This window comes from Sciurus vulgaris (genome assembly GCF_902686455.1).
Source record: "Sciurus vulgaris genome assembly, chromosome: 9".
Classification (NCBI taxonomy): Eukaryota; Metazoa; Chordata; class Mammalia; order Rodentia; family Sciuridae; genus Sciurus; species Sciurus vulgaris.
Genome location: NC_136469.1, coordinates 133,217,044 through 133,232,819, shown reverse-complemented (window position 1 = coordinate 133,232,819; position 15,776 = coordinate 133,217,044). Strand labels below are relative to the sequence as shown.

At 36.0% G+C, this 15,776-nt stretch overlaps 2 protein-coding genes across 5 annotated transcripts in view; one reads left to right on the top strand and one right to left on the bottom strand.

The window, feature by feature from the left end:
• The window catches only part of NCAPG (non-SMC condensin I complex subunit G), a 49,366-nt gene extending 45,305 nt beyond the window's left edge, over nt 1-4,061 (top strand). For both annotated transcript variants that reach the window (XM_079154255.1, XM_079154256.1), the window contains exons 18-21: nt 233-371; nt 750-836; nt 2,501-2,570; nt 3,461-4,061. In XM_079154255.1, coding sequence (XP_079010381.1) covers nt 233-371; nt 750-836; nt 2,501-2,570; nt 3,461-3,584 — 420 coding nt within the window. In that variant the 3' untranslated portion in view covers nt 3,585-4,061. The remainder of the gene's footprint in view (nt 1-232; nt 372-749; nt 837-2,500; nt 2,571-3,460) is intronic.
• An 18-nt stretch (nt 4,062-4,079) lies between these two features.
• Nucleotides 4,080-15,776, bottom strand: part of LCORL (ligand dependent nuclear receptor corepressor like) — a 132,870-nt gene continuing 121,173 nt past the window's right edge. For 2 of the 3 annotated variants that reach the window (XM_079154238.1, XM_079154242.1), the window contains one exon: nt 5,712-5,863. In XM_079154238.1, the coding sequence (XP_079010364.1) occupies nt 5,850-5,863 (14 nt within the window). In that variant the 3' untranslated portion in view covers nt 5,712-5,849. Of the gene's footprint in view, nt 5,864-15,776 lie in introns of all 3 variants that reach the window. The other variant, XM_079154241.1, reaches the window with a different exon arrangement.

The following is a 15,776-nucleotide window of genomic DNA, read 5'->3' as shown; positions in this document are numbered from 1 at the left end:
GTGTTTATATTCATTGGAGTAGAATTTATGTGGTTGTATTAAATTGTATGTTAGCACACTGTGAATTTGTTCACTTGATGTAAATATTCCCTTCATAAGTGTCATAATTTTTAGAATGTTTGTAAACAACTTGATATTGGTATGTATCTCTTTTTTTTTTAAGATTAGAAAATGTCATGTTTAAAAATGTTTTGCTTTTTGTTTTTTTGTTTTTTTTTTTGCTTTTGGATAGCAAGTAAAAGATAGGACATGTCTGAAAGCTTTGGAAAAAATCAAGATTCAGTTAGAAAAAGGAAATAAAGAACTTGGTGACCAAGCTGTGGCAGGACAGGATGCCAACATGATCACAACTCTTTTTCAAGATGATGATGGTAATGACATACCTGAATATTGATAAAGACTTTAAAAATTTTTTTTTGAATTTTTTACTGATGTATTTTTTTCTTCTAATGTGTTTGGATGTCAGGAATGAATGAAAACTTTTTAATAACCCTCTCAAGAAAGTGTATTATTGATGTGTTTATTCTGCTTTTCATATTTTTCCGTGTATATTTCTGACTATATAACCATTTTGTCAGTTTTGTTTCCTAGTACTCACATTTTTTTTTTTTGAATAGTGATTTATGATAACCTTTTAATATGTTCTAATAGGACTGTTTGCCAATTGTTTTATGAAAGATGAGAAGACAATTTGAAATATTTCATGAGACTATCTTTGATTTATACTGTTGTATTATTTCCTTTAATAGAAAAGAATAAAGAAGTATATATGACTCCTGTCAGGGATGTAAAAGCAACCCAGGCATCAAAATCCACTCAGCAAAAGACTAACAGAGGTAGCGTATGGATTGACTAGCTCCTATAATAAAACGGTTTCAATTTTCTCTTCCACTGAAAAATACTTTGAAGTTTCCTTGTCTTTGTTTCCGTAGGGATAGTGATTTTGAAACGTCTTAGGTATCCTTAACTTTCCTTTTACTTGGTTTTTTTTTTTTTTTTTTTTTTACTTTATGGCTAAAGATTATAAAATTGGTTCAAGTGCTTTTGATTGAAAGAAACATGATACAATAGATTATATTATAAAGGACTATTTGGGTTAAATTTAAGATTTTGTTAAGTGATACTTTTATGAGTTATTTGTGTTCTATCCTTTATGTAACTGAGCATGTTTTTCTATTTTTCTGTTTTCTTTCCATCATATTCAATATTTTCCCAACTTAATTTATTTCCCAAGGATTATCTAACAAGAGGATTTGTTGGAATAAAGTAAATGTTTACTACTAGGGAATCACTTTGAAAAAAATATGAAATTCAAGATTTCTTTATTGTTTTATTGTTTCCTTATTACAAAAGCAGTGCATGCTTATTACAGAAGAATCAGTACATTCAGGCAGACTACTTACTATAAAGAATACTAATAATCCCACCCATGAGCCAACCATGATTTTAATTTTTGAAAAAATATTTTTAAGGCCCTTTTCTAAGCAGATTTAATCTGACCCTAAGAGTGTTTCATAACCAATCAGTTATTTCAACACCAATTACTGACTGTTGTTCCAGATTTGTCCCACATTGTTGGCTGTCTTGGGGATAAATGCATTGTAGAAGCAAGTGAGGCGTGAGAGGGAGTCTAACTCAAGTAGGGGATGTGAGGTTCAAATAAATTATGAACTTCACAATTTGGTTTTGATCAGATTACTTTTAGTCACATGATATATCATGAGAGTTTCATGCCTTTTTTTTTTTTTAATAGCCCAAACTTTTATACATGCTTATAATTGAGGAACATTACAAGCCAAATTTTGTCTTCTTAACCTTCTAAATTTCTAGCAAGTGGAATTTTTGGAACCCTTAGTATATAAAGGTTCTAGTTTTTACATGGAAATATATTTTAGAACACATATTTGAATTGTTCATGTATATGTTTAAATATTTTACAAGAAGCCATTATATTGCCAATTAAAGTTCTGGTTCAAGCTGCGTCGAGTGGCATATGCCTGTAGTCCCAAGCTACTCAGGTGGAGGTAGGGGGATCACTTGAGTCCAGGAGTTTGACTAGCCTGGGCATCATAGTGAGCCCCATCTCTGAAATGAAATTACATTTCTCTCTCTTTAGGACCTTTTCATGACACCTATCTTTCTAACCTTAATTTTCATTAATCTCCCCATGGATTGTGCTATAGTTATAATAGTTATTTTAAAATTTAGGATTATTTTCATCTGTTGGTCCCCAAATTCATTAAGCTAAAATTTCTCTCTTTTGCAACTTGCTTTGTATTAATTCCCATTGCTCATCATCAGTGCCTAACAAAAGAAATTAATATAAATTTTAATTTTGCTTGGGTTCTTTCTTCATGATATATTGATAATTGACATCAAGGTGGCTGGGAACAAGAAGGAAATGTGTTAGAGGATTGTGTGTTGAAAATAAAGGATTCAAATAGACCAGAAACTACATTTTTAAAACATTATAAATTTTGATAATTATACTATCTTTAAGGACGGAGAAAAGTGTCAGTTTCAACTAGGACAAACAGGAGACGTCAGATTGCTGAGGCTGACTCTGAAAGGTATGCCATGCATGTCTGGAATATATGAAGAGGCTATGTTCCCTTTTTTTTTTTTTTTTTTTTTTTTTCTTTTTTGTCTAGAAGTAGAAAAAAATTCTTCTGTGAGACTCAGTATATATAACAATGTAGTAAAAACTATAAATAGCTATGACTTTGATACATAGTCTAAAATTCCATTATCAAGAGCATGTGACTATGGCTTGTGTGCTTTTGCCTATTAATTGGCATAGCCTGTACAGTTACTAGGTAGTCATCTTTCATATGTTCTCTCAATTTTTATTTCCATGTAATTTTGTAGTTGCATGACCCTGTATATATGACTCCTTTTTGATTGTGAATTAACGAACTCTTCATTTAGATAACATTTGGGTTCTGTACATTTACAGTGATAGAATAATCCTGCCTATAATTGAATACATTAATGGTTTATGTGGAAGTATTTGGTTTTAGAGTCTGTTAAGCCCTCGTTGGAACTGAAAATTTTTAAACTTGTTTTTTTGGCGGGGTGTGGGGGGGGGTGTCTTAGGGATTTATTAATCAGAACTTAATTTTTTCCCACTTCTTGAGTTCTAAAAACCTCTCTTTTGGATGGTTGTTATGGTCCCTGTTTAATTATAAACTTTGTTATAAAATTTGGTGTTTTATTTTCCTGTATAACACCAGGTTTCAGTAGTATATAAAAAATTAGCTAGGTTTTCCACAATCAACTTGGCTGGATAACTAGTCTGTGTTTTTGGTTACTGTTTTGAGATTTTAGTTTTAAGCTTAGTTAATGGAATCAGGCTACCAATTACACACTGATAGAATGTCAGAAACAAAAATGTTTTATTTATAAATAAACTGGTTTTAAAGCTTGTATCTTAACTGGTGTATTTTCAACGTCTGTTTAGTGACCATGAAGTTCCAGAACCAGAATCAGAAATGAAGATGAGATTACCAAGACGAGCCAAAACAGCAGCTCTAGAAAAAAGTAAACTAAACCTTGCACAATTTCTCAGTGAAGATGTAAGTTAGGAGAGATGATGAAGGTGGAGTCCTTTTAAAGTTATGTTCATTTTTACTTTAATAAAGTTGTGTCAAAATCAGAAAAAACCTGATGTCTTTCTGAAGACTTTTGTTGTGCTTTGGCCTGTGTCGTTGGTGTGATACAAAGATTGCTGGCATTAGCCACATATATTGGTTTGATCAGAATCTGAGGTGGGCCTAGGAATCTGCTTTTAAATAGGCTCCCCAGGCAGTTCTTGTGCTATGATGCATTATAGAAAACTTTTAGGTATAGCTAATTAGGAGCTTGCATTTGAGAAGCTTAGCGAGCAGATCCAGCAACACAGGTGAAAATGCTTCAGCATACACTTAACAGGTGACATTTCAAGGACAAATGGATTTCCACAAACTGGCCAGAAGGACCTTCTTGAGGAGGACCAGTATAACGAACCAAAGTGCTTGTCTTCCAAGTTAAACAGTTACTTGACAATCTTGAGACTCCTCCACTAAAAAATGCTTTCTCCCCTCCTAAAGCATTTGCCTGTGGGAGTCCACTTGTGCTTCTAGGTTAGGGAGATGTCTACATAGAAATTATGAAGCTGCTTTGGTATTGGCCAAAATAACAAAAAATATTAACTGTGAATGGTACTACTATTAGAGAAGAATGACAGGAAGTCCTCTTGATATAGTAATTTATGAGCTTTCTTCCCTGTCATTTATCACCTTTTGAAACTTGCACCATATGAAATTAGTCTTCTTTCTACAACACCCAACACCTTTTCTTACTCCTCTGATACTACCTATTACTTAGAATAGAAATGTTTTAACATGGATGTTTTAGTAATTGTGCTTCTTTATTTCTCAGAGCTTATTTACTTAATGTGATGTTTTATGATAGAGCTGAAGTAATATTGCTGGGTTTTAGAACTAGGTTGCTATATTATATATATACATGTGCTTTATAGGACTCAGAAAAGCAAGAATGCTTATTAAACAAAAGGAAAAGGCAGATGTGATGATGCAAACTAATAAAAACAGACGACAGTTCTTCATTCTGTTGGCTCTGTCTTTTCCTGTGCTTCAAATTCTTTATGAGTTGTATCTTCTGTTAAATCCCTGTCACTTAAAAAATAACTTTCGGTAGAAAGGAAGGAGGAGAGAGAATGGCACACAAATTATGCTATAAGGAAGTCTTTAGACACAATACACTAAAATCCCATTTACATGTGTTCAGGCTATCCAAAAGGAAGGGAGCCGTGTTCTGGTACAGATCGTACCACAGCTTGCTTTCTCTGGCACGGGAGAAATAAATTTAAGCACCAAACCTGTAGTGTTCTTACTGTTCAAATTTTAGACAAAATGACATAGCCATTGCTGATGGTATGTAGAATTGATAAGGAATATTATCCTGTTTCTAAATGACGCCCCTTTAAACTTTAAAATTAATGGCTAAAATACAATGAAACCAACAGGTATAAATAAATTTCCATTTTCTTCCTAAAATTGGTAACTTAGGCCAAACTGTTCTTGTCTACTTGGAGGCACAGGTTTGCTGAAGGTCGACGTGCACTTGTGCCATTCCTCTCTCAGCCCAGACTGGAGAGCCACAGCTGACCAATGCAGTCCTTTCACGAATGGAAACATGCTCTCTGATGGTAGACTACGATCAGTCTTTTTCTGTACATATATAACTTTGAAAGAGATTTACTTCCAAAAGATACCTTTGCCTTTTCTTTTGCCAGTTTGCTTCGAGGTAGTTGGTATCCACCTATTATACAACTTCCATGGGCCAGGTCAGCATCACAATCTTTACAACACTAGTTTTCTACATTACATAATGTATTGTACATTAAAACTGTGCACAGAAATTGGGGACAATTATGTATTAAACTTAGGGCATAAAAAAATTCACAAAATACCATTAAAAAGAGAAACATCAAAATTGTACTGCAAAATTCCACAATGGTAAGGTGTAAAACATGTAAAAAAAAATACAAAGAATGTAATAAAAATGATTAATGCTAATGACAATATAAAGACAAATCACAGGATTGGAAATATTTCAAGATCAATTGGTAACTGCTTATTCAGCAGAAATAATAATGATGTACAAAATAAGAACTGCAATCTATTTTTCTTCACTTGTGGGATTTTGGTTATGAACTGTACAGCTTGCTAGAGATGCTGCTTTCAAATTCAGGTTCCACTCAATGGGACGATTAAGGCACATCTTAACGGGGCTCATAGGGCAACTTGCTGTATTCCCATCAGACAAATTCAGTTTCTCATCAGTTTTCATTTGTGGCATGCTGGAAAAAAAAAAAAAAGTAAGGCATTTTAGGTTTAATTTCACATTATCAACCTTGTAAAAAAAAAAAGTTCAATAGTATTATTATGGCCTCTAAACACAAGCACAGGTAAAGCATTTATCATTCCAGAAGTACAAGTTTTATTTCCTACCTTCTTACGGAACTGAATACAATGAACTATGTGTGTGTAAGTTGGGTAATGAGTGTACTCAGATGCAACTGGTATATACGGGTTACATAAGTATATGTCAAAAAAGACGTTATTTAGCCTTGCAGGATTCAATCCTTTGTTTCAGATCACAGTCACTTTGAGAAAAGGAGGAATTAATATTTGTTGAATGCCTGTGTTCTCTAAGAGCAGTCACGTGAATTATTTCATTTGAATTTTACAGCATCTAAGTAAGGTGTTGTACACTTGAACTGGAAATCCTAACCTTGTTCTTTCCTTTGCAGCTTGAATACCAGCTCTAATGAGGCTGATAAATCAGTAGAAAAACAGTCCTGTTTTGATGTAATAATAGTGTAAAATTGTCAAGTCTATTTGGTGACCAGCTCCTATAGCCTACAAAGGATACTATCTGGTCACCTATTTCAATGGGTTTTTATGTTGAAAGAGAAATTGGCTTATTTGGATGTTAGTCTTATCTCTTCATTATTCCCTAATGCACACCCTCCATTCTAGGCAGACCGCTTTCTTATTCCACAAGGTCATGGGCACATTCCCATCTGTTTCTGAATGTTGTTTCCTCCTAGGAAGCCTTGCCCTCTGTTCTCTTTAACCAAAACCTACACCCAAATCTCACATCATCTCTGAATTTAATAGTCAAAAATACTGCACTTTATTCTAAACCCTTGCAGGTTCTCCACTACTTTTGTGTCTGAATACCCCTTGCAGATCTGAAGGAAAGGAATTTAACATTTTTTTCTCTGGAGATGAACACAGTGCTAAATACCCAGTAGTTGCTCCGTAACTACCACCAAAATCAATAAACATAGAAATCATATAATGAGCTGGGTTCTGGTTATACCCAAAGAGTGTTACACATTTTTACAAGATGGTGTTTTAAAACAGTACCAGTCTTTTCAATTACTGCATCATATTTGTTTTCCTCTTAAATTACTTCTTATAATCAAAGGACATTTGGTTATGATATGCAGAACTACTGTATTTTGCAAAACTGAAGTACAGTCTTACTTTAAAATAAATACAGAGCTGGGTGCAGCAGCCCATGTCTGTAATCCCAGCGGCTTAGTAAGCTGAGGCAGGAGGATCATAAATTCAAAGACAGCCTCAGCAAAAGCGAGGCACTAAGCAACTCGGTGAAACCCTGTCTCTAAATAAAATACAAAGTAGGGCTGGGGATGTGGCTCAGTGGCTGAGTGCCCCTGGTTTCAATCCCTGGTACCCCCGCCCCTGCCGAAAAAAAATCATATAATGAAATGTCTGAACAGTACTACTCTTTTACAGAACCTTTTAAGTCCAAAGGGTGTCTCATCTACTCTGTAATGCTCACATGACCCTCAGTCTTAAATATTAGGCTTATAGCTATTCAGCATGCTATAGACATGCTGGTCACCAGATAGGCTTGACAACTTTGCACTCTTCTATCATCAAAACAAGACTTTTTCTGACTTTCAGCTCTTTAGGGCTAGTAGTCCAGTGCTTTCAAAGGAAAGAACAACTCATTTGGTTCATTTAAGTTCTCTCGACTACAGCTATACATCTGAATATGTTGGTGGCGATGACACTGGTGGCTAATGGGTAAGGATGTTGGTAGAGTTGGGCAATGGCAATATCTAGACTACAATAACATTCTTCTGATTCCTCCTGGCAACCTCATCTGACTCATTTGCCTTTTAGTAACCCAAATTTGTTACACCATGGCTTTACACTGCTGCTGTTCTTACTGGGATCTCCCCAGGCAAATAGTTCTAGTTCCACTCAGTGACAGGGTTTCAATTTGTGTTAAGTAGATACTAAGCAAAATGACATACTCTAAGTCAGCTTATGCCTCATTAAAATAAATAGCAAAACTTAAAACCACGAATAGGAACATTTTAAATTGTTATGTGATGATCAAAGAGATCTAAAATACATTTTCATTCATGTCAAAATGCTGATTTTTGAAAAAATTTACATTGGCTATCGTTAGACTAGGTCCTTAGGAAACTCAAGTTTTTGTTTTTCAAGTTAGCAGTTTTTCCTTCCTACAAGGCTTGCTAGTCTTCGTGTTTTTATTGTTTTTTTTAAAGCAAAAGCATTTGAGGTGCACTTCGAGAACTCATGGCAAACTACAAAAATGTACAAGATAGGTTGGCAGTTAGTATACCAAGTATTAGACTTTAAAAGAAAATAAAGTATACAACATATTGTGCTCATAAAGCATCTATTTAATTTGGTGTTTTGAGAAAGGTGTTCATTAGAATACTAAAACAATATTCTTTCCAAAACTTTAAGGCAGTTTTGTTTTTTCAAGTTTCTAGAATAGTGGTACTGCAAATTTGGGTACACAGACTCCAGGGTTGCACAAAACTACATAGAGAAAATAAATTAATTTTGAAGTAACCTACTCTTAATATGCAGACTGATGTGTTTAATGCATATATCCTTAAACTAGTGGGTGTGCGAAGTTTGGGCATTAATCTACAAAATATCAAAAAAAGAAATATCTTCTGAAGTGCTGGAATCAGACATTATAACATCAGAGCTAGAAGGGAATCTTTGTAGGACTTTTTAACTCAGATAGGAAAACTAAGGTACAGAAAAACTGCACTATTTCACATTTGTCCTAAACCAAGATGTCATGTGGACTAATGTCAGAACATCATCGTGATTGATCTAGCACTTAGAGCTCTTTTCAATTTCATTTTTAATACCAAAGCCAATGAAATTACTTAGTAGACTCAGTAAAGTACTATGAAGCACTTCTGGCATACACAGATGAGGAAGGCATGGTCTGTGCTTTCAAAGTCTGCAATTCTAGAGGAATTTTAAATAAATATTACTTAATATTTGGCAATCAAAATTTTCCTAGTTTAACTACTAAACTACCAAATTTGTGGTATAATGACACACATTGGCACAAAGTCAAATATGACTTACTCAATTTTTCTCGGTTTGTTAATTTTTGTCTTGCATGCTTTAAAATGGATAATGTATTTGCAAAATATATCACCTCTGCAAAAAAAAAAAAATCTACACAATGTTATACAATGAAAAAAGTCTGTTCCTGTTTTTAGTCCCTGTTTGGGGGCAACTATTATCCATTTTCTTGTATTTTCTTCTAGTTTCTTCACACTGCAATATATAGTTTCAACTATGTTCTTCCTCCTACACAATTTTATGTATTAATCTGTATCTTTTGCTTTTTAAAATAAAAATATATATCTATGGAGTTGATATCTAGGAGAGAGACAGCTAGAGCAAACTGCTTTTTAAAATTTTGATATAGTAGTCTTACTCACAGGAGGTACATTCCAGAACCTCCAATGGATGCCTGAAACCATGGATAGTACTGAACCCTATATAGGTTTCCATATATATATATATATATATATATATATATATATATATATTTGATAGTTTATAAATTAAGCATGATAACTTAAGAATAAGTAATAACAGTATTATTACAATATACACCTTAGTGGCAAGGGCTACTGAGTGACTAACGGGCAGGTAGCATATACAGTATGTATATACTAAACAGAGATGGTTCGTTCTCTAGATAAGACAGAGTAAGATGATATTAAGAGTTCATCATGCTGCTCAGAAAAACATGCAATTTGGAACTTAAAAACTTCATTTATGAAATATTTCATTTAATATTTTTGGACCGTGATTGACCTTGGGTGACTAAAATTCAAAACCAAAACAGATGGGGGTAAGGGACTATCACTTGTCTTTCATACTAACTTGTGCACCATACTAACCAACAATGTGTGAAAATGTCCTTCCCTCACACTCTAACCAATATTGTTGCAAAATCTCAGAAAGTGGCATGCTATTGTTTTAATTTGCATTTCCATTATGAGGAAGGTTACTTTCATGTTTAGTGGACATTTGTAAGCCTTTTCTGTTTTTTGCCAGTTAGTATGATGATCTTATTTCTTGTTAAGTAATTCTAACTTCTTACTAGTTTATTTTCCTCTGGAAACAGTTCTCCTAAATGTTAACACAGTGGAAATGTACTGAACAGTTATCCTGGCCCAGCTCCACTCTGTAGACCAGGGTCTCCAAATATCTATCCAAAGGGTAAGGTTCTTAAATGCGTACAACTAGATAAGAGAACCTTCATCAAGTAGACAAATTCCCGTTTATGATGCAGTAAGAAGTTACAGAAGGGTCACTGGTCTGCTGGACTGTGATGGCTCCTAGGTTCTAGCAAGCTTAGATACAGGCCTATGCCACAAAGCTCTTCAGTCCTATGAGGACTAGCACGTGTTCATCAGCAGGTCCCTGGCGACTGCAAACAGGATTCCCTCAATTCCTGAACCAAGACCCACCTTATATTAGGAATACAAAAAAGTGTAATGATGTTTGTCTTCAAGGGTTTGTATCTTGGTAAAGAGGTAGAGAGAACACGTATTCAGAAGTCACCCAGAGTGAAAATACAGCATGAAATGAGGAAGGACAGACTAAGGGATTGAAGATATGGGAAAACTTGATGCTGGCAGAGTTGTGAGGCCAGCAGGAAACATCTGAAATAGGTCTTTACAGATAAGGATGCCAGTAAATTGAGCAGAGGGAGGATTTGCAGGCTGGAGTTCTGATCCTGAATCCAGCAGAGTGCACATTCCTTAATCTTTATGGACTTCAACTTAATTGGAGAGCAGACAATGAAAGTCACCACTTAAGGCTAATGTGATTATTAGATGAATCCATGTAAAGCACTGACAGATTAACAGTACACTGCCATTTATCTCCCACAGACAGGACACACAGTAAGGTCTGAGTAAAGGGGAGTTCACTTTCATGCTATTAATAAGACAAAATCAAAAGGTGCATTTTTATTGGGGATAAAATGGGTAAGTGTAGGATTTGATTCTGTAATGTCCACTGTATAGGCTGTTCCTATAATTTTTGCAGATAATATAATGATTTAATTTGTATAGCCATAATATAATCTTTTCATTTTCAATCTCTGTGCTTAAAGGGGGTAAAATGTAAAGAACCATAGGATCTAGCCAGGTAAACATGCTTGGCTAGGGTAGCCATGAAGTCAAGCATTGGAATAAATTCTTTTCTCTGTTGGCAACCTGTAAGAGATTGTACAGCTTTTTTTTTTTTTTTTTTTTTTTTTTTTTTTTTTTAAGACATCTTGAGAGTAAAATTTTTCATTGGTATGATACTGTTGAATTTAAAAGCAAAGATTTGACACATTTTTCTGACTTGTTTAGGGCTATCTGGTGTGCTTAGCTAAAGGAGCAGAAAAACTTGGTGGGGAAGAGCAAGACTTTGAAGTTCAGTAATCTTGGAGTATAATTCCTGCTACGGTTTGGATATGGTTTGTTCCCTAAAGATTCATGTGCTCCAAGTTTTACCTCCAATGTAATATTGAAAAGCGGTAGGAACTTTTAAGAGGTGGGGACTGTTGGGAGGTGACTGGGTCATAACTGCCCTCTTGGAATGGATTAAAGCTGGTCTTGCAGAGTGGGTTAGGCTGTGCGGGGGCAAAGCAGTTCTCCCAAGAATATGTAGTTATAAAAGATGAAGGCTTCTTGTCTCTTTCTTCCTCTTGTCCTCTGCCTCCTCCGCCCCGCCTTTTTCTACCTCTCTTGCACTTGCTCCCACTGTGTGATGCTGTCCATAGGCCCTCACTAGAAACCCATCCACTATCAGGTTCTTGAACCTCCAGAACTGTGACGAGACTAGATTTGCAATTTTCTTTAACCAGTTTTAGGAAAACTACATTAAAATTATTTAAGTATAACGACTACACAAAGATTGGTACAACACATACAGCATGTGCTTAATGACAGCATGGTAGTCAGGAATTCATAAGAAAACATACAGAATGGAAAGAACAATTTTCTACTGAGAAATGGTAACAACTGATGTGACAGTTCTACCTAAAATTTCAGTTAACTGGAAAGAAAATTATAGTCCGATCAGGGCAAAAAATCATTTTCAGAAATCACACGAGCAGTTTGCACTTCTGTGTAATTTAGACACCATCCTTGGCCATGAAGGAAAAAAGTTTTCCAGAGTTTCTCAGCGAACTTGCATATTACATTAGTGCAACAAACAAAAACTGTGTCTCAAGCAGTGTGATATTCAAATTCAAATACCCAAAAAGTATATAAATGATTTTGTTACCTTTATTTAAAAAAGGGAATTTTAATTATGTGTAATTAAAGTCATTAGCAAGTTGGTGACTTAAAAAGATGCCAACTAACAGTAGCAACTGTAGAAACTGTGACTGGGAATGTTTTGGACTGGTTCCTATCTGCCTTCTCAGCAGCTCAAGAATGATCATAATGCTTTCCCTTTTTCTGACATACCATCTATATAGCAAGTTGCACGCATTCATCACCCCAATTCTTCACCCACCCTAACCTCACCCTCTCCACTTGTAATTTTTCAGTGAATTCCCACTATGCATGTCCCATGGGATGAGCTCTAGCCAGTGAGAGGTTGGCTGGAGCCTCAGAATTTGCTTAAGCAAATCTGGATAGAGGTAAGTTGTCCCATCCCCACCCATGGCCAGCCAACACAAAGATGTGTCTGCCAACCAGACTCATGAGAACAACAAATGCTTATTTTAAAAAGGTGAGTTTTGGGGTAGTTTGTAATTTAGCATTATTGGGAAAATAAATAACAGACCACCTCTTTTCAATTGGATCCTCACCATAATATTTAAAGAAAGGCAAGCTCCATTGGAGACTCCTTAATCTTTCATTTCCCTCAAGTGGACACTTTTGGTGCTGGATTACTTCAATTTATTATCCAGTACTTGATACCACTATTTCCTACCTCCTCATTCCTTAAGCACTCCCAGTAGTTTCTTGAAAATAGCACTTACCAAAGCCACCAATGACCCTCACATCAATAAATCCAATGATCTTTAGTTGTCAACTTGGTTCCTTGGCAACATTCAGTACTGTTGACAATTTTCTCTGCTATAAGCTTGTGTCCCCTCTGCTCCTCCAAATGCTGATGTTGAAGCTCTAACTCCTGGTTCTGGAGATAGGACCCTTTAAAGTCATAAAGGTAGGACTCTAATCTGATGGCTTGGGAGTCCTTTTAAGAGGAGAAGGAGATATGACTCCTCTGCCATATGAGGACACAGAAGGCAGCTATTCTGCAATCCAGGAAGAGAATCATCACCAGCCTCAACCCTGTTGAACCTTGACCTTGGACTTTCAGTCTACAGAACTGTGAGAAAATAAATTCCTGCTGTGTAAGTCATGCAGTCTGGCTATTTGTTGTGGCAGTCCAAGCAGACTAAGACACGCTTTTTCCTGAAACTCTTCTTCTGGCTTTTGGGACACTACTGGTTTTCGTTTTGCCTTTTCCCCTTGGAGTCATCCTATTCTAACTGGATGGTAACTAGAATTTCTCATGGTTAAGTCCCAGGCTACTGCTGCTTCCTATTTGATATTCTCTTTTAAAGGTTCTCCTCTATACTGTTTTAGTCAGAAATGATACCCTAGATGTCTCGACTTCATCCACGGCTTTATGCACTGCTTCTTCAAAACAACTTTTCCTGACTCCTCAACCTGAAACAGTCCTTGCCCCCCCACCAAATCATTGTATCACCCAATTTCATTAATGCAGATCCTGTCACTGCCATATGATTTCTATTTTGTTTTTCTCTCCCACAAACACAAACTTGAGGAGAAAAGAGATCCTTGTTGGTCTTTTTCAGCACTTATCCACCATTTGACACACAGAAACTGGACAAATATTTGTAGTAAGAATAAACCTGGGATTCCTCTTCTGGCCATGATGAAGTAACAAGGACCAGATTTACCCTCTCACTGTAAACGAGCTTAAGACAAAATATATGAAATGGTTTTAAGATAGGGGATGAGAGGAAGTGCGGGATGACAGTGAACCCCGAAAAAAGAGAAGACAAAAGCCCTAAAACCTGCTCAGGCTTGCACCTGCAGTTTCCAGGCTGCATGACAGGGAGGGGAACCCAAGAGGATGTGTAAATACTCCTGAGTTTAGCATTTAGTGGAGCGGAGTACAGGAGACCGAGCTGGAGAGACAGAAGAGCTGGCTGGGGGAAGGAGGAGACAAGCTACAAGGGAGCACATGGACACCCAGGGAGCTCCCGGGCTCCGCTCACATCTGTACACGAATACTGACCTACTGATCAGTGCATGAACATCCCAGGGCTGTGAAAGGACTAGGTGGGGAACCCCGACGGGCTCTGCAGGACTACTTATACTTTATGTTCCCACCAGCCAAAATGGAAGGTCCTTCTAACACATGCAGTATTTTAGAGTCCTCAGGTGGGCACTGGATTGCTTCATCAAATGTGTCAAATCAGCCCTAACAGGCTTTTTGATCTTGTGCCACCGTTAACATTTGGGACAGATAATCCTTTGTTTTGGGGAGCTGTCCTACATGCTGTACAATGTTTAGCAGCACCCCTGGCCTCTATCCACTAGATGCCTAAAATAGCAACTCTAAGTGTGACAATAAAAAAAAAAAAGTCCTCATAATTACCAAATATCTTCTGTGGCGCAAAATCACACCTAGTTGAGAATCAGTGTCTAAAGATTAATAATACTTAAAATCAAGACTTGAAAGAATCAAAATTATTTCTGAACAGGTTAACAGCATTCAAAACATTTTAAAGCATCACAAAAAATATAGCATGCAACCAGGTAAATTCACAACATCTGGAATCCCATGGAACAAATAGGAAAATAGTACCCTTAATATGAAGAAAAATCAATAAATAGGAACAAATAAATAACACACATTGTAAAATTAGAACACAAGAATGCTAATGTACGTATTTTAAATATACTCCATAAGTTCAAGAAGTTGGAAAAAACACGAGATGAAGAAAAATGTGATAAGTACAAAGAAGACTAAATTTGAACTTCTGTAGGTGACAAATATAATTTATGCACACTATCCTGAATGGTATTAATAACACCTGAACAGTGTCCAAGAAATGGTCAATGACCTTGAAAATATGGGAATAGTGGTATCCAAAATGAAACAAAGAAAAAAGAAGTAAACAAACATGAATAGAATATCAATGACTTGTGGGATAAATATGTGTGATTTAAATCATAGAAGGAGCCAGAAACATATTTGAGGAAATAATGGCTAAAAAACACCCAAGAGTGAAGAAAATTGAAAGCTATTCAACAAATCCCAGGCAGAGAAAGAATTAAGGCAGCCATGCCACAATCCTTTATAATCAAACTGCTGGCCAGTGATGAGGAAAACTCTTACAAGCATACCCGGGAAAAAGACATTACATACGAAGGATCAAAAGTAAGAATGATGGCGGACTTAACTCCAGAAGCTACAAACTAAAAGACATCTCTAAAGTATTGAAAGAAAAACATGGCCCAATATGAAATAATCCATATTCAAGGAAAATCTCTCTCCATGAGAAAAAAGAAATAAAGAGTTTTCAGACACACAAGGGCAAAGCTGAGTGAATTAATCCCCAGCAGGACAGCACTACAGGGAAAGCTGGAGGAAGTTCCTTCAGACAGAAGGAAATGATTTCAAATGGGAATCTGGAATGAAAAGCCCCAGGAATGGTAAATTTGTGGGAAAAAAAATTATTTTATATTTAATAAAATCTTTGAAAGATGAATGACTATATGCTAGAGTCTGGATGTGGCCTAAGGGTTCATACGCGGGTGTGGCAGTGCTGAGGTGCCGCAACTTCATGCAAGCATTAGGGCCTAGTGGTAGGTAACTGGGTCCTGG